Source organism: Dermochelys coriacea, chromosome 5 (genome assembly GCF_009764565.3).
Source record: "Dermochelys coriacea isolate rDerCor1 chromosome 5, rDerCor1.pri.v4, whole genome shotgun sequence".
Classification (NCBI taxonomy): domain Eukaryota; kingdom Metazoa; phylum Chordata; order Testudines; family Dermochelyidae; genus Dermochelys; species Dermochelys coriacea.
The window spans coordinates 113,396,630-113,415,777 of record NC_050072.1 but is presented as its reverse complement, the minus strand read 5'-3'; the positions used below and the strand labels follow the sequence as shown (position 1 = coordinate 113,415,777).

The 19,148-nt window shown below is 40.7% G+C and overlaps 1 protein-coding gene across 3 annotated transcripts in view; it reads right to left on the bottom strand.

Moving 5' to 3' along the window:
• The window catches only part of DENND4C (DENN domain containing 4C), a 115,549-nt gene that overhangs the window by 34,261 nt on the left and 62,140 nt on the right, over positions 1-19,148 (bottom strand). For all 3 annotated transcript variants that reach the window (XM_038401203.2, XM_038401206.2, XM_038401204.2), the window contains exons 11-18: positions 14,461-14,561; positions 7,441-7,659; positions 6,208-6,353; positions 4,937-4,972; positions 4,661-4,791; positions 3,599-3,731; positions 2,860-3,066; positions 814-942 (exon numbers count right to left, since the gene is read on the bottom strand). In XM_038401203.2, coding sequence (XP_038257131.1) covers positions 814-942; positions 2,860-3,066; positions 3,599-3,731; positions 4,661-4,791; positions 4,937-4,972; positions 6,208-6,353; positions 7,441-7,659; positions 14,461-14,561 — 1,102 coding nt within the window. The remainder of the gene's footprint in view (positions 1-813; positions 943-2,859; positions 3,067-3,598; positions 3,732-4,660; positions 4,792-4,936; positions 4,973-6,207; positions 6,354-7,440; positions 7,660-14,460; positions 14,562-19,148) is intronic.

Below are 19,148 nucleotides of genomic sequence, written 5' to 3'. Positions count from 1 at the left end.
TGGTCTCAAGGTTGTGTGTAGAGCACCAGTCTTGAATGACTAACATTCGATTGTGAAAAGCATGATTTAAATAGACCGTGGAATGCATATTTGTTATTTACAATGCAGTACCAACAAGAGCCCCACTAAGCCCTCCGCTCCCACAGACTTCAGCTGGAGTGGTTTACTTGCACTGAGACATTCCGCTCAGCTTCTGCTACTTTGAGAGATCCACAACTGAGCCCTTCACCAAAAAGGAGGTAAGCAATTCTACCTGAAGTGTCACAGAATTAGGTGACAGCAGACTGGTGTCCACAGAGTTACAACATACAATTTGACTCGATTGTTTGTGTATTGGGGGGATGAGGGGGGGGGGGAGAGAGGGAGGGAAGAGGAGAAGAGGTTACTGCCAGGTGTCTACTCCCAGGTTCACCACCTCTTCGATCCCTCACCCTCAGCCATATACCCTAATTATGGGCCTGTTCCAAGACTTAAGTATGGTAAAAATTGGAAGAGACCACAGTTAAATTTCGACAGTATATTTGGTTAACCAGCTCAGACAGAGAGCTCTCAGACATATATACATACAGAAAAATGTAAAAAAGTGAAATAAGGACAGAGCCATGAAAATAAGTAAATTTTAAGTCTGTGTATCCAGCAAACCCAATCAGGTAGCCAGCCAATAAACAAAGCAAAAAGATCTACATGAAAACCATTAAAGATTATCAGCCTCCACAATGCACCTGAGGAAGACACGACAAAGACAATGAGAGTGACAACAATGACAAGTAAGTGACTGCTTACCTGCCCCAGCTTCATTAAGAGATCTCTTACCTTGTTATAATAACCATAGGTGATCGCATTCGGCTGTACGCCAGCATTTTTCATTTCAAATAGGACTCTCACAGCCTGAACAGGATGACCACAAAGTCCGCAGAGTTGCATTACAACTCTGTAGCACACCTGATAAGATTGAGAAACCCATAACATGGTCAATTTTAAGGAATATTCTGAAACAAAATTAGGCACCAAAACATGACCTATTTTACAAGTGTTGAAATCCGCAAGAGAGAAAAGGCACACAAAAGCAACTATTCAATATAGAATCCTCAAAGGCCAGGAAAGGGAGCACAAGTTAATCAGTAAGACAGTCATGTTAGCGTCAGGGAACACTGCTAAGGATACTCACATTTACTCCATTATACATATCTGATTGCCAGACGGAAGAGGACAAGTTATAGGGAAAGCTATTTTCAAGTTTTAAGGCTTATCCTGCTTCAGACGTGAGTAACACAAAAATGTAAAACATTTTAAAAATATGCATCAGTATCATCCTTTAAATTTAGCATAGCTTCAGACTTCAATAAATTAATGTTTTTGTGCCTTTTAAAATTTGGTGTGAGAGAATCTGTATGCCCAAAATCACAAACATATCTACCCCCATTAAATTCAATCCATGCCCTGAAGGGTCCCCCCTTCACTAAAATGAGATAGTAAAATTATCTTTGCACAACGCTTATTTCTGTGCAAAGCTACAGAATACTAGCCATTGTTACCAAAAATCAATCAATCACTGAATTCTAAAACTGGTCATATTTAGTGGTTTTAGAGAAATTAGTGAAAATAACTTTCAAAGTGTTATTTATGGTAAATTACAGCCTGTTGGGAAACAATCTTATTTCACACTGAAACACAAAGCAAGAAAATAGCAAAAAAGCAATGATTGTTTTTGCACAGATATCTTTCTGAACAGTGAAAGCAATCCACATTTATGTTAAATGAAATGCAAGAGTAAGGGTTAGAGCAAAAATAGTATATGAAGCTCTCACCAAAGAGCAAGTAGAGCACAGGCAACCTCAGTACTAGCTTCCCCACACTGTCCTACCAACGTGTCTCAACTCTGGATCAGGAGGGAGAGAAACCCAGCCTCTATGCCCATTAAATCTCTGGGTTTCTCTAATGAGGCACAGTATGAGGTTACTAATTAATGCAACTGTGGAAGTGGTTTTTGTGATATAGATACTCGTCCACTGGGAATGTACCAAGACCATTAGTCTCATTTTAAGTAAGCTAAGTAGCAGTCACAGAATAATTTCTAGTTCAAATTCAACTCAGATCAGTAGTTCCTATATGCCTGAAGATAAGAGGCTTTAGATCAAGAGACTTTTTCAAAATATGAGCCATCCAAGTTTCCCAGAATAGTACTAGTCTATTTTACAGCCATGTCTGACATGTTGGTCACACTTTCTACATAGTTTACTTCAAACAGCAAATTAAAAAACACTCAAAATGTACATTTTAGTGAGAACAGTCCCGTTATTTGAAATAACCTGGTTTTAAGTTACTTCATAAATAGACATTTGAGGACAAAAAACACACACTCAACTGGAACCAGTACTGCCCTGTAGAATAAATTCTACATTGGACAGCGACAGATGCTGCCAATACACTTACAACCTGAAAATATAGTCAGATTTACTAGAGCTATATGATACTATTTTCAAGATGGCTCGCTCTGGCAGAATCCTACGTGGATGGTTGATGCTTTCTGCACCAATAATCTCAGGAGGGGTGATAACCCTCACCCTCCAATTTATGGCACAACTGCCTTTGCTAGCATGCTAGTGTTGAAAATTGATTTTAATTTCCAGCTTCCCAAACTAACTGCACAGCTTTCAGCACATTCTTTCAATATGCCATAATTTAAAATAAAATTAAAAAAAAGGTTTAGAAACAAAAGTTGTAAGGTAGGTAGCAAGCTTGAACTTTACTTATTCTTAGAAGTGAAACATTACATTAACAGTTGATGATTAACATGTTCTTGTACCTGAATTCCCATTGAATAGGTGTGGGCTTTTTTTTCCCCCCCTTTGTACTTGCCTCATCTAGTGGTTCCACTTCGGTTTTCCTCATTTTTATAAGAATGTCATATGCCTGTTGCAGTGCTCTGACTTTGGGATGGGAAACTCTGATGTAGGCTGGCAGACAAATGAACCATAGGCTATAACAGTGACTGAAGAGGCACTTAGCCCACAGTGGTGGGTTTGTGTAATACTTCTTGGCTAATTTATGGGCTGTTTTTATCTCCTGTAAAAGGCAGAAAACAAAAAGGATATAAACACACACAAAATACAGAATAGCTTAAATTTGGAGGATAAGTTTCTTTTAAACAGATACTAGCTTTTTTAAAACTGGATGCTGCAGCTCATTACCCTGGAGGAAACCATGCAAACCATGAACATTAAGCTGCATTTCTCATCAGAGTCTCCCTTCTGTAGAGCTCGTCATAAGGTAATCACGGGGAAGAGAATGCATACTAATCCCATTGCAACTCTGCTCCAACCTTCTTTGTTATAGCATGTATTATACCATAAACACCAACATGTCTGGCTCTGAAGTACAGCCTTAGGTACAGGAAGCACTGCCTCTAAATTCATATTTATTTTGATTCGTTCCTCTACACGTACATCTGTTTTCAAAGTTACAATATCTATTATTATTTAAACACCACACTAACTCCTAGCATAAATGGGTGGTAATAATTCTACCCAACACCTACGTAGTTTTTGATGCTCACACACACTATATTATATAAAGGCAGTGCTAGTTAAAAACTAACCTGTTTTGTCCTCTTTGCCATGAGTGCTGGACTATTTGAAATGTTCCCTCCAGCTGGGTGCCTGCTGAACGAAAGCTTGAGCTCCTGTGGCCTGTCGAAGAGCTCAAAATCTAGGCTCGGGAACTTTTTATAGCTACAAAAAAATGTTAAGTGTCATATTTAAATTTCCAAATCTCCAAATGTTCTGCTCCAACTTTATATACTTGGTGCAAAGGCCTTCTACCTGCAAGCTGAAGGCTTCAGCACACTGAGATCAAAGAATGTTTTGTAAAGAACCCACAAAATGGGAGTGAGTGGAAGGACAGGAAGGCTCTTCCAGTTGAGAGAAGGTTAGGGAGAAGATATCAGAAGGACTCTCCTTTGATCCATGAGCCCAGCAGAGACAGGAGACCAGTGAGTCAACAAGTGGCTAGTAGAGTCAGGAGAGAGAAGCTGGAAGCAGGAGCAACCCTGAAACCTCCAAACATTTCACAGGGCAGGGAAGACAGGAGAATTAGGCATCTCCTGCCACAGATCCTTCCAGAGGACTGGGGGTGGCAGAATAGCCACAGTGGGAAGAGAGGAGCAGGTTCTATCACCCTTTGGACCCGTGGGATCCAGTTAAAGAGCACAGGGCATCCAAAGGGACAGATCCCTTGCTGGTAGTCTATGGTGTGTACTCACAGCAGGGGCTCAGTGATCTTGTGCAGTTTCACTAGCTACCCTGACTGAAACAAGCATACTCCACTGCAGTTGGTGTGATATGCACACAGCATCAGCAGGGGAGGAAAACATGGAACATGTATAAAGAAATGTAATTAGAAATAAGGATTCCCAGGTGGTGATCAGTAGCTGTATTTAAAAGAAGAAAAAAAAGAAAGAAAGAAACTATCAGACTGCAGAAACTGACCAGAATTCAAGTTGTCAGTGTCCTTTTTATACCTAAAATACTTCAAGTTTAGGTAGGGGCTTAAAGCAAGATGCAATAGCTATTTGCGCTCATGTTTGAAGGGATAAGTCCCCATTTCACTTGACTCATTAGTTTTCTAGAGCCTCAGCTTAGCCTGTTAGTTTGCAATATACCTGTACTTAGGTGCTCGGGCCTGTCCATCATCAGGGGGAGGCTCTGGTGGCATTATAAACACTGTGTGTTCACTCTTCTGTGACTCATCAAGCTCAATTAACCGTGTATCTTCTGCAGAATCTACATCAACCTGCAAATCAGTATCAGGACAAAACACCAGTTTCAACATTAGTAATAGTTCTTCTACATATTCAAACTCCACTCCCACTCATTATATTTTCACTTCTACTTTGCAATCAGAAACCCCTGAAAGCAAATATAAAGGAGACCTGTACCTTCTCTCCCTTTTCTGTTCCTTTATCAGGAAAAAGCTAGAAAGAGGAAAAAGTTAGAGTTAGAGCTTCTTGTAAAACAACAAACTAAGTATTTTTACATATACATATTTTCATTGAAGTTGTTTCCTCTATTGTGTCACCAAGATGATCAAATTACACTGTCATATTATTTTGAATGCAAATAATCTCCATTACAAATACTCCTTCCTTTTACTAAAAGCTAAAGGAGCAGGCTGTCTCAACAAGCTTCAGGTTGGTCACGTGAGCGGACTAAATAAGCAATCCTAATTCTAGAAAAAGAAACTTTGCTTCCTTTAATTTAGTTTAGGGTTATATTATCTCCAAGAAAATAGTGTCTTCCTACCATAAAATACATTAATTCAATAGTTAGGAGCAAAAGATTCATTCCAGGATCCTAAAAAATTGAGCCAGAAACCAAGATACTACCAAAACCAAGATACTATTTTAATAAAAAGCACACACGTACACACAGGTAAATAAATGCCTTAATTATTGATCATCTAGTTTATTGTAAATTATGCACTTGGCCTTTTACAGATTAAGATGTACCAAATCACTGTCCATTTGGACTGGAATTACACCCTGGGAATGGATTATATTTTAAACATGGATGGGACTTGGAAATTATTCCAAAACCATCTATATAGCACCAGTTGCTTTTACAGACAAGATGGAAAGGTCCCTGCCCCATCAAGATCATCTACACAGACACCACACATAAAAAAAAATATGTTGGGAGGAAGGGATGCAAAAACAAAAGTCTGAGCAGTTGTGTTTGGCACACATGTTGCTACTTTATAAATACATTTACATTCTAATGACAGCTAAATGAAAATTTGGGGTGAAGCATGACAAGTGGAGTGGATGGTTAGGGATTAGAGTCTGACAGACAGGTGAATATTTAGAATGCACTTGATGGAGGTATGAGAGGAGCAGGGTGGAAATGGCATGCCATGTACTCAGAGCAGTCTCCGTTTTTCTTTACGTGAATCACTGAAACGTCACACTGTGTACCTTTTAATTGGAGAAGTTATGGGAGCCCACTGCAAGTTTCCAACACTAACCAAAAAGAAGATGAACATGCAACAAGATGAAGAGGAAAATGACTCTGAATGATAACTGCAGCGAACTCCATTATCTCACAACAGCTGCTGCTGCTCCACTTTTTATGACTAAAAGCCACAGACATGAAGGCACAATTAACAGCAGCACAAATACTTTTTAAAAAAGAATGAAATACAATTGTTCACCTTTTCTATGCAGTCATCAAAAAATGCCAAGCTGGTATCCTTGTCACTCACAAAACTGCACTCTTCTATGAAGCGGCTAAATATCTGTGTTTTGGTTAGAAGCATGTAGAACTTTGTGTAGGCACGGTCTCTACTTTTTAAAAATCCTGGTTAAAAAAAATTTAGAAAAACTAAATACTAGTTTTAAGATGAAGCCTCAAAAGAAACAGTCAACAACAACAAAGTCACAATTGTCTGCAGTGTTTCACCTGTCAATTGTTATACTAAACACATAAAATCACTTAAATTTCAAAGAGTTGCTTTGTCTTTTTTTTTTTTAAATAAAGTTTGCTTACTTTGCATTAGACAGTACATGGTGGATAGTTACTTACACCACTTCCCAGTATAATTAGTTTCCTGGGCTTGTGTACTTCTTTCACACAGCAAGAAAGGAGACAGAAAAAAAATAATACACACAAAAACATAAGAAAAAGTGACTGTAAAAGGTCAAAAATGTATGGGTTCTCAGGGGCAGATGTAGGATTGGAAAGTTTTTTAAAATCTTTTTTCAAGAGTCCCTTTAACTATCTCCATTAAGAACTTTTCTCAACTCTGTCAAAACAGCAACCTATCTGAAGTCTACACAACCAGAATGAATTGAGGGGAGTCAGTTGGTGTTCCTTATATTCTTAACCTTTCCCCCCCCCCCCTCAAAGTTTTCTATTCTTACCCTGTGTAGAATTAAGAACACTTTCATTTATTCTCTGTGTTATCAGGCCACTAGGGCTTGGCTTCTAAGAGCATTTATTCTCAATACAAGTTGCAAAGTTTCTATAATCCCAAGAGCCATCTTAAAGAAATGTGCACACCAGAGATAATGTCACATTATTGAGAGATGATTTTGTCAGAACTTCAACAATAGCAAGACCTGCAGTTACATTAGCAGAATGGCCACGTTACAACACACAGATGCTATTTATTACTGACCAGCTTTACTTATATTTTAATCAAATTACAACATTTAAAAGATTCAAAATAACTTAAAGGGCAAGATTCTGCTCTCAGATGTGATGTTAATGTGAAACATGCGCCAATTAAACTGCAATTAAGCTTTTCAGAGCACAGGCCATGTCCACCAATGCATTTGGACAGCACCTAGCATAACAACATCCTGACCCCTCACTGGGCTTTTGGGCACTATTATAATAATCACCACACCAACCCTGCCCTCGATGTGATCCAGGACAGCCTTACCTTGAAGGTCAAACAAGGAATCAGCAGCAGTAGTTTTATTTGAAGGTGCTTGAGTAATTGGCTTGAGGAATGTTCTGTACCCCTTTAAAATAGATGCCATGAAGCGTAGAAAAGCCTCTTGGATCTCCATCTCAAGTTCTGTCATCTTCTTCTGCCAGGAGAAATCTGCTTCTATAGGCGTCATCTCCACTGCAGAGCCTTCTTGGGTCTTTCTGTGAACTAGAAACAGGAGCAAAGGGAAAGTGAGCTTTATTATGGATGACATTAAAACAGATTATCCTAGGAACACCCAAGACAGATTTTTCTTTCCTTTTATACTTAGCATTCCCGAAAGTTGTCAGAATGACAACACAGGAAACTAAGGCTTTGTCTACACTATGAAATTAGGTCGAATTTATAGAAGTTGGTTTTGTAGAAAGTGTTTTTATACAGTCGATTGTGTGTATCTCCACACAAATGCTCTAAGTGCACGTAGTCAGCGGAGTGCGTCCACAGTACCAAGGCAACTATCGACTTCCCGAGTGTTGCACTGTGGGTAGCTATCCCACAGTTCCCGCAGTCTCCGCCGCCCATATGAATTCTGGGTAGAAATCCCAATGCCTGATGAGGCTAAAACATTGTCGCGGGTGGTTCTGGGTACATATTGTCAGACCCCCCTTCCCTCCCTCCCTCCGTGAAAGCAACAGCAGACAATTGTTTCGTGCCTTTTTTCCTGGGTTACTTGTGCAGACGCCATACCACGGCAAGCATGGAACCCGCTCAGCTCACCATCACCGTATATCTCCTGGGTGCTGGCAGACGCGGTACTGCATTGCTACACAGCAGCAGTTTATTGCCTTTTGGCAACAGACAGTGCAGTATGACTGGTAGCTGTTAACATATTCCTTTTAACCAACCTCGATGAGGTCAGGGGCGCCTGGGCAAACATGGGAGTGACTCAGCCAGGTCATTACCCTTTTAAGTTTCGTCTCATGGGATTCAGTCCTACCGGCAGTCCTACTGCACTGTCTTTTAATGAGCAGCCAGGAGATGACAATGGCCAGCAGTCATACTGAACGGTCTTCTGTCGAGCACCCAGGAGATGATGATGGCTAGCGCTCGTACTGCACACTCTGCTGCCAGCAAGATGTGTAAAGATAGATGAAGTGAATCAAAACAAGAAATAGACCAGATTTGTTTTGTATTCATTTTCTCCTTCCTCCCTCCGTGAAATCAAAGGCCTGCTAAACCCAGTTTTGAGTTCTATCCTTGAGGGGGCCATTCTATTTCTCACAAAGCCACCCCATTTGTTGATTTTAATTCCCTGTAAGCCAACCCTGTCAGTCATGTTGTCGGTCGCCCCTCCCTCTGTCAGAGCAACGGCAAACAATTGTTTCGCATCCTTTTCCCTGGATTGCACAAGCAGGAGCAGACGCCATAGCACAGCAAGCATGGAGCCTGTTCAGCTCACCACAGCAGTTATGACCATTGTAAACACCTCGTGCATTATCGTGCAATTTATGCAGAACCAGCACCTGAAAAACCAGGCGAGGAGGCGACGGAAGCACAGTGATGAGGACATGAACACACTTTTCTCTAAAACCGCATTCCCCCACAATTTGGAGATCATGGTGTTAATGGGGCAGGCTCATGCTGTGGAACGCCGATTCTGGGCCTGGGAAACAAGCACAGAGTGGTGGGACCGCATAGTGTTGCGGGTCTGGGATGATTCCCAGTGGTTCCGAAACTTTTGCATGCGTAAGAGCAATTTCATGGAACTTTGTGACTTGCTTTCCCCTGCCCTGAAGCACAAGAATACCAAGATGAGAGCAGTCCTCACAGTTCACAAGCAAGTGACAATAGCCCTGTGGAAGCTTGCAACACCAGACAGCTACCGGTCCGTCAGTAATCAATTTGGAGTGGGCAAATCTACTGTGGGATTGCTGTGATGCAAGTAGGCAATGCAATCATTAAACTGCTTCTATCAAAGGTAGTGACTCTGGGAAACGTGCAAGTCATACTAGATGGCTTTGCTGCAATGGGATTCGCTAACTGTGGTGGGGCTATAGACAGAACGCATATCCCTATCTTGGGACCGGACCACCACGGCAGCCAGTACATAAACCACAAGGGGTACTTTTCAATGGTGCTGCAAGCACTAGTGAATCACAAGGGATGTTTCACCAACATCAACGTGGGATGGCCGGGAAAGGTTCAGAACGCTCAGGTCTTCAGGAACTCTGGTCTGTTTAGATGGCTGCAGGAAGGGATTTACTTCCCAGACCAGAAAATAACTGTTGGGGATGTTGAAATGCCTATATTTATCCTTTGGGACCCAGCCTATCCCTTAATGCTCTGGCTCATGAAGCCGTACACAGGCACCCTGGACCGTAGTAAGGAGTTATCAACTATAGGCTGAGCAAGTGCAGAATGGTGGTAGAGTGTGCATCTGGATGTTTAAAGGGTCGCTGGCGCAAATATTTCAAATATTCAAATTATTGACTTGCTCAGACCTCAGCAAAACCAATATTCCCAATGTTGTTGCTGCTTGCCGTGTGCTCCACAATCTCTGTGAGAGTAAGGGGGAGACATTTATGGCGGGGTGGGAGGTTGATGCAAATCGCCTGGCCGCTGAATACGTGCAGCCAGACACCAGGGCAGTTAGAGCACAGCAGGAAGCGCTGCACATCAGAGAAGCTTTGAAAACCAGTTTCATGACTGGCCAGGATACTGTGAGACACTTCTGATTATTTCTCCTTGATGAAAACCCACCCCCTTGATTGCCTCTAAATTCCTTGTAAACCACCTGCCCTCCTCCCCTTCGATCACAGCTTGATTGCAAAGGAAATAAAGTCACTATCATTTAAAAAACATGTATTCTTTATTAATTGATTATAAAAATAGGGAGATAACTCACAAGGTAGCCTGGGTGGGGTGTGGGAGGAGGGAAGAAAAAGGCCACTTCAACTTTTTGAATGACAGCCTTCTGTTGCTTGGGCTGGCCACTGGGGTGGAGTGGTTGGGTGCCCGGAGCCTCCCCGCCCCCCGCGTTCTTGGGCGTCTGGGTGAGGCGGCTATGGAACTTGGGGAGGAGGGAGGGCGGTTAAGCAGGGACTGCAGCAGCAGTCTGTGATCCTGCTGCCATTCATGAACCTCCACCAGACGCTGGAGCACGTCTGTTTGATCCCGCAGTAGCCCCAGCGTTGCCTCATGCCTCCTCTGATCTTCCTGCCGCCACCTCTCCTCACATTCATCGGCCACTGTCCTGTACTCTGCTATTGTGTCCCTCCACACAGCTCTGTCAGTGCCGGACGACTGCATGAGCTCAGAGAACATTTCATCGTGCGTGCATTTTTTTCCCGCCACCTTATCTGAGATAGCCTTTGGGAAGGAGGAGGGAGGCTAGAAACATTTGCAGCTGCTGGAGGAAAAAAAAAGGGAGTGAAGTATTTAAAAAGATACATTTTACAGAACAATGCTATACTCTTTCACAGTGAACAACACTATTCACATTACATAGCACATGTGATTTTGGTACAAGGTCGCATTTTGCATCTTATATTGAGTATCTGCGGCTTTGGTGTTAGAGATCACACATGCAGGGCCGGGCAACAGAATTTGGCTTGCAGGCAGCCATGGTAAGCCATAGTCTTTCGGCTTCTGCAACCTTCATAGCAGCAGCGCCCTCCTTTCCCATACCAAGCAAAGCCTCTTGAGTTGGCCGTTTAGTGCTGCGGTTTTCCTGTTAACGTGCAGCAGCAGAAACCAAACTAACCCCCTCCCCGCATCCAATTCTCTGGGATGATCGCTTTTCCCTTCCCCCCCACTGCCTGGCTGGTATCAGGGAAGATACCTCTAGCCGAAGGCGAACAGCTCAGCGCCAATGCCCCCCCACCTACCCCCACCGCGTGGCTAACTGCAGGGAGGATTTCTTTTCAGCCACAGGCAAACAGCCCAGTAGGAACGGGCACCTCTGAATGTCTCCATAATTAAATTCCCCTATTTCAACCAGTTTACCATGAACGATATCACTCTCCTGAGGATAACACAGAGAGATAAAGAATGGATGTTGCTTGAAGGCCAGCAAACACCGGGACCATACGCAGCCAGGCTTTGTCATGCAATGATATCAGATTACTTGCAACTAGCATGGCATGGTAAAGTGTCCTATCATGGAGGACGGAATAAGGCTGCTCTCCCCAGAAACCTTCTGCAAAGGCTTTTAGAGTACCTCCAGGAGAACTTCATGGAGATGTCCCTGGAGGATTTCCGCTCCATCCCCAGACACGTTAACAGACTTTTCCAGTAGCTGTACTGGCCATGAATGCAACCCAAGTCCTCAGGGCTACTTAATCATTAAAATACGCTTGCTTTTATAACGTGTATTATATTTAAAAAGGTACACTCACCAGAGGTCCCTTCTCCGGCTTCGTTGGGTTGGGAGGTATTTCAGTCAAGGTGAGAAAAAGATCTTGGCCGTCGGGGAGAACGGTGTGCTGTGTGCTCTCCCCAAACTCGTCGTTCTCCTCCTTATCTTCCCCATCTGCAAAATCCTCAGATATGGCGGAGAGTACCCCATCATCGGAGTCCACAGACTGGGGCGGGATAGTGGTGCCGCTCCCCCCCAGAACTGCATGCAGCTCAGCGTAGAAGCAGCATGTCTGGGGCTTTGTCCCAGAGTGTCCGTTTGATTCTTTGGTTTTCTGGCAAGCTTGTCTGAGCTCCTTAAGTTTCATGCGGCACTGTGTTGCGTCCCTGATGTAGCCTCTGTCCCTCATGGCCTCAGATTTTTTGAAATGTTTTGGCATTTAGTCTTTTGGAACGTAGTTCTGATAGCACAGATTCCTCTCCCCATACAGCGATCAGATCCAGTATCTCCTGTTCAGTCCATGCTGGAGCTCTTTTTCAATTCTGAGACTACATGGTTACCTGTACTGATGAGCTCACCTGGCCAAACAGGAAATGAGATTCAAAAGTTCCCAGGGCTTTTCCTGTACACCTGGCCAGTGCATCCAAGTTCAGAGTGCTGTCCAGAGCGGTCACAATGGTGCACTGTGGGATAGCTCCCGGAGGCCAATACCTTCGAATTGCGTTCACACTAACCCTAATTCGAAATGGCGATGTCGATTTCAGCGCTAATCCCCTCGTTGAGGAGGAGTACAGAAATCGGTTTTAAGAGCCCTTTATGTCGAAAAAAATGGTTTTGTTGTGTGGACGGGTGCAGGGTTAATTCAGATTTAATGCTGCTAAATCCGACAAACTCGCAGTGTAGACCAGGCCTAAAATTCTCTGCTAATCATGAGACTAGCCAACTTATTTCATGTGGGCTACTGAAGAACCACTATATGGCACTTATTTCCATTCACTATCATCATCTGGGCCAGATTAAAGGCTACATGCACACAAGAGATCTCTTTTCCGTAAGCCAGCCAGTCCTGCTTGGATATTAGATAATTAAAGTGGGATCCATTACACCTGTCACCTCCTAAACTGAATTTCATCTTTTGCAATGGATCAGTACACAATCAACATTGAAGATCAAGTTTTCACCTCATTCACCACCTGGCTTCCCTATTACGTATTGTAAAATTGCATATGCACACAGAAGTGCCTGCACACGTTAAAAATTCTAACATCTTTGTGCAGTAAAGAGTTAGAAACAGCCAGGTGGATGCAAGATTTACACTTGTAATGTGAGCCCCTGCATGTGTTCTCACAGTTTTGTGAAAGCACAAGTAGATGAGAGGTGCTAAAAATTTACCCCCAGTATGCTATATTGCTACATTTTTTTTATTTTGTCACTCCGCAAGTGGTTTTGCTTCAACCCTGTAACATCAATATCATCTCTATCTCAGTTAATTTAAGATTTCTGTGAAATTTGAGAGAGAAAAAACTAGAATATCAAGACATTTTTGTAGGAGTTTTGTTTTAATACTACAATTGTAGTTTACTATGTTATGAAGGGGCTTCAGTCTTCTAAAACTGAGTGTGGTAGACTGTTTTTTCCTACACACACACAAGAGAAATCCATTTCTATGCTATCTTGATGACATTTTTCCTTAGGGGTGCTAACTTAATACGTGTAGTGCAAAAGAATAAAAGCATTAACCCAATTTGATGTACACCATTGCCTCTGCTCCAGTTAAATTTGGAACTGAGCCTATAGCAGCTTTGTGTTAGTTATAACATCTGACTCTGAATATATCCTGCTGAGAGAACTCAACGCAAGGGCAGGTTGGGCAAAGGGCTTTCACTGAAAGCTTATTGAAAATAGAGGAAAAGGCAGAAAGTCATTTAATTCCCTAAATCATTGCATATTATTTCTGTTTGAGTGTTTCCTTCATTTTACAGTCTTTATATACTTGTCACACAGGAGCCAGCATCGCCTCCTCAGTTCAGTGTAAGGTGTGCATTATTAAACCAACTTAAAACTTCAAATTGAAAGGTCCTATCTATACTCCTAAGGCAGCAGTGTCTGAAAATAGTTCGAATGTGGCTCCTGCCAAAACAGTTGGTTTGGACAGGGCCAAGCCAAAATAAGAAATTATTCACTTAACAAAACATATAATTTCTCTACAAATATTTGGTCAGAGTTTAAGCTACTTTCTGACTTTTATATTCACATTTTCAGTGGGCTATGTAAATACTGTTGAAAACTTATTGCCCTCATACCCTTAGCATTTTTCAGTTATCTTGGCAATTGTTTAGAGTAATGGTCTAACATGAACCTAACAGACTCATTTCCAAAATGTAGTTCAGTGGGAGCTTTGTTTGAACTGTGTTTTAAACACAACTCCCCTTTGACAGCCCCATCTATGTTGAGAACTGGAAAGAATCTCCATATGGTTTAAAGTTCAGAATGACAGCAAAGTAAAAGTGCAAAAATGTCATGCCATGTACTTAAAGGGATGGCCTTTCATTTATAGTTATGGTTCTTATTTGTTAAGAGTTGTTGGTTTATACCAGCAAAATAAATATTCTGTGAAAATTATTGTAAATCCTTTGCGTAGGGCAGCTTCCTTTCCCATCCCCATGCTTTACCTGATGCCAGCTGTGGATGCAATTTCCTTAAGGTGCTGAGTAGACTTTTGCATGGCTTCTTAGGAAGCTGTTTCCAGTTCATGCTCTTCTTATCATCCGATCTACACAGTGAAACAAACAATGCATGCAAAATAAAAAAGAATGGTAAGCGTGTGAAAACAATGTTTTGTTACTTCGCTTTCGAGATGGCTCAATACCAAAACAAAATAGCATTGGAAAGAAGCCTTTTCATCACTTTTATTTCTGTATAGAAATAAAATACACAGTAGAAAGAACAGAACTGAAAACTATTTCCTCCTAATAATATAGCAGTCTAAACTGAATTTGGATCTGATCCCAGATTAACCTGAAACCAGAACTTTTGTTTAGATTTGGTTTAGACATTTAAATTGGTGCTTTAATCAATCTCAAAGTGGCTGCTTTTATCTCGTTGAAGAAAATAATTTAATCAGGCTCATCTGCACTTGATTGACATGAAAACATACAATTCATCTCACTTACTGACCTTCCTATTCCATTTCGTATCCAATAGCAGTAGTATAAATATAAAATATAGGCTTGATGCATGGCAGAAAAGGGTAAGCACAGCAATTAGTAGGGTGACCAGATGTCCCGATTTTATAAGGACAGTCCCAATTTTGTGGGCTTTTTCTTATATAGGCACCTATTAACCCCCACCCCATCCCAATTTTTTTACATTTGCTATCTGGTCACCCTGGCAATTAGGAGCAGAGTAATTAGTATTAAAAGGCATGTAAAAATTACAATAGTATTGGGGTCCAGCCTGGTATCTTTATGGTCATATGCTGCACTGCCACATGTATCAGACATTCAATGTCTATTTCCAGTCTCAATACTAGGCCAGCAGGGACTGGGAAGGCTGAGGATTCAGCACACACTTCGGGACCTATGTGGCTGATTAAGCAATGCAGTTAACTGGCCTAAAGTGAGGTTCTTCCTTGGTTAGAAAGAAAGCGGCTACAATGCAAGTCCTTGTTTAGCAGAGAAGAAATAAATGGAGAGGGTGGGGGTGAATGCTGAGAACTCTAGGCATGTATGTGCCTCCCTTCTGGAATGCAAGGGGAGAGGGAAGTTATTGTAGCAGGGAATGTAGCAGATATTGCTGGCACAGTACCTAGTCAGTCACTTATTACTAGTTTGGCTGATGCAGGCATGCTCATTTGTCCTTTTGCATCAGTAATAGGATTGCTCACCGACTGTTGGATCACTATTAGTATAGCTGATTACATTCTTGTTTTTGAAAAATTTTTAGACATTTTACTAGAGATAAAATTGCCTGCAGAAATTATAAACAAAAGAAACACTTAGCAACTATACGCATCTCTTCATTCTCAGTGTTTTACAAATAATAAGCCAAGCCTCACAGAGGTCTTTGCAAGAACAATCACTCCCATTTTATTCATAAGGAAACTGAGGCAGAGGATCTAAGTGAGAGCTGTCAAAGACTATACAGCAAGTCAGAGCCAAGATTAGAACTCTGTGATCCCTAGCTCACAGTTGTGTGCTCAGGGAACTCTCCTCCCACTTTCTCCCTGATCTCTCTATAGCAACATTGGCTATACTGTTTCTCCAGTGCAACAAACAAAACAAAAAGGAAGACTTGTTTAAAAAACAAAACAAACAAAAAAAAACCACCTCTTCTTTTCCTAACAACCTCCCTCAAAAAGATTGTCATTGTTGCTTTTGCAGATATAGTCTGAAAGCAACAAAGGACAGTCACTAAAGAGAACGTTAGATGAATGAAAGCCATTCAACATTTGCTGGCAGTAAATAATGCTTCATCAGTCTATGATAACGGATCTACTAGCACGAAATGCTTTCAAAAGACACTTGTCAATGACTAGTTGAGACTGTTGTACTAGAAAACACTGCCTTTCTGAAAAATATTATCCCTTCTATTCAGCTCTAAGGGTCTTTCAAAATTAGCTTCACTATAGCAGCACTGTTATATTTAATAAAATGTATCTCCCCACAGAAAAAGGAATGGGGCTTAAATAAAATAAAAAAAACATTCATTTATAACACTTCACGTTTCTATACAGTCTTCCATGCAAAATACTTCACTGACACAGATACTGCATGAACAAGTTGCTGAGATAAAGAAATACCCCCATTATACAGGTGAGGAAAGAGTTGTCACATGCCTAATGAGAGAAAAGGAGGGCATGTATTTCCAGAAGTGAAGCTACCAACAGCTCCAATCTACCTCAGTGGGAGATGTAGGTATTCAGCACTTCTGAAAATCAGGCTATAGTTGCCATCAGTAAAATGGCCAAAATAAGCAAACAATTTTAGGTGATAGTCTTGAAAACATGAACCTATGTGATTGAGCTGGGCAGGGAAACCAGGTCTCCTGAGTCCCAGTCCCCTGCCTTGACCAAAAGATTTTTTGTTTTTTTAAGTTTGAGAGGCTTTTTAAATGTTACATTTTGCCACTGTTCACCACCATCAGGTTTTAACCAAGTTAGTGCCGGGAACTACAGGAAGTCCCACAAGAAATCTGGTTCCTAGAAGATTTCCAATCCATTAACTAGCCCAAATAAGTTTTATATTATTTGAACTTTCATCTGCTTATTTGAACTGAACCTTTCGCAATTCATCTCTCTCTACTTAATACCACACTACTACACATTGGAGATATGGAGAATCACATCTCCATGACTGAATACTTAAGTCTCCACTGGCAGTGTTTTTAAACAAAAATACCCCAAAACCAAATGCTAAAGATATTGTTACAATGAAGAAAAAAAAATCTTTTAATTCTATTATTTTCCTCTTCCTAGCCACCATTCCTTCTGTAGTACAGTCTCCTAAATGGACTGCTGAGAACGAGTTCTGCAATATTTCCATTAAAAAAAAAATACACAAGCAGCATTGTTCTGCAGTATTTCCTTTGATAGTACCACAGGCACAGTGAGTCTTGCAGTAGTTGAAAGGAAACGCTTCTTTTTCCAATAAATATCACAGGAACTGTCCTCTTGACATGAAGAAAAAGAAGAAAAGGTTCAAACTGAGTCAAACCCACTGACTAATTGTAACTCAAATGTTTAAGCATGAAAATCTGATTAGAGTTAAAAATTTAAAAAACATGGCACAATACAAAATGTATTTCTGCAGAGGAAAAGAAAAAAGTGTGCAATTAGAGTGTGCAATTACAGCCAACATCATCATCATTCAAGATTGTCGTTTCCACTAGCCTGGAATAATCCTAAAAGGCATGAGACAATTCACTAAATAATTAAGTCAAATTAATCAACATCTTATTTTTACATTAATGATTAAGTTTAAATCATTTTAATAAATAAGTTGGAGAGAAAGGTCAACTTTTCCTTGAGAGGGGGAATTGCACAGACAACTGCATAAAGGAGACAACTACTTTTGGTTAACTCATTCACAATAAGGAAAACACAACAGTAACAGTTAATGAAGTATACCTTATATGTGGTTTAAAAAATTAAAAGGGACACAGTTAACATGAAATCTAGCCAGCTTTTTAAAAAAAAAAAAAAAAAAAAAAGTTGTAAAAGTAGTTTTGGGTACCATAGTTGCCAGAATCCCTCCGAGATTTGTGGTATCATAATTACTTTCTCAAAATTCTCTCTATTGTTGCTGTGACACAGATAAAGAAGGAAATTTAACTAACTATACAATAGAAACAATAAAACTGATTATATGCAAAATGTTGAGATGCACAAAATAAAACTGAAGATAGAAACACTCTACTCATTCAGTTGCAATACTGATAGGGGTCACTTAACACTAGTAGGTTAGCATTTTCAGACGAGCATGTGATTATTAGATTAATGGGAGTCCTTTATTACAGCAAGAAAAAGCCTTATACAGTCATTCAGCTCATTCAACATGTACTTCTTTATTATTAGAGTTCTGCCCCTTCAGTCACTCCTCCTTTAATTTGTCTATACAGTGCAGTATTTGAAATAACATAATGGAAGTTAACCAGAAATCAAGTTTGTACTGCATTGCATGTACAAGCAATAGAAAGCAATACAGTTTCGACTGAAATATTTACATCACAAATATTGCCAAGGGCACATTCAGAGCAGCATTATCAGATATTTTTTCCCCACTTCAAAGTTATGGTTTGAATGCAATTCTTGGTACATAAAATGTGGTTTTGAAAAGAATTGTGGTTTGACTAGTGAACATTCAAGAGTTTGAATTTTGTAGTACCAGAAAAATCCTCACATCTGCTGTTCTCCACAGACCCATTTGCCATCATATTCTATACTAAATAGAACAGGATTAGAAATGCAACCTAAGGGTCTGAGTTTTAATGGAAGGTGTTTTTTTCCTCCACGTTCTTCATACAATATATGCCTCATGTCATTATAACTCTCATCCAGCTAAAGGAATTAAAGCTTCCCTAATGACTTAGAAGACTGAATTCATGCTTGACAAAGGACCTGAAAAGTGGACATCAGCATTGTATATACATTTTTATTTTAGTTAGTAGTTTTACATTAAACTGAACATCCCGTATGTTCGTGGGACACATATCTGGAATTGTATTTCACTCATGCAGACCAAATTCAGAGATGGTGTAAATGGTGGTGCAAGGGTGAGATTGCAGAAAGGAAAGCAACCAACGGGATGATATAAGATGCAGGCCCTTCCCATAGTTTAGCTTACACCCTCTGATCACTTGC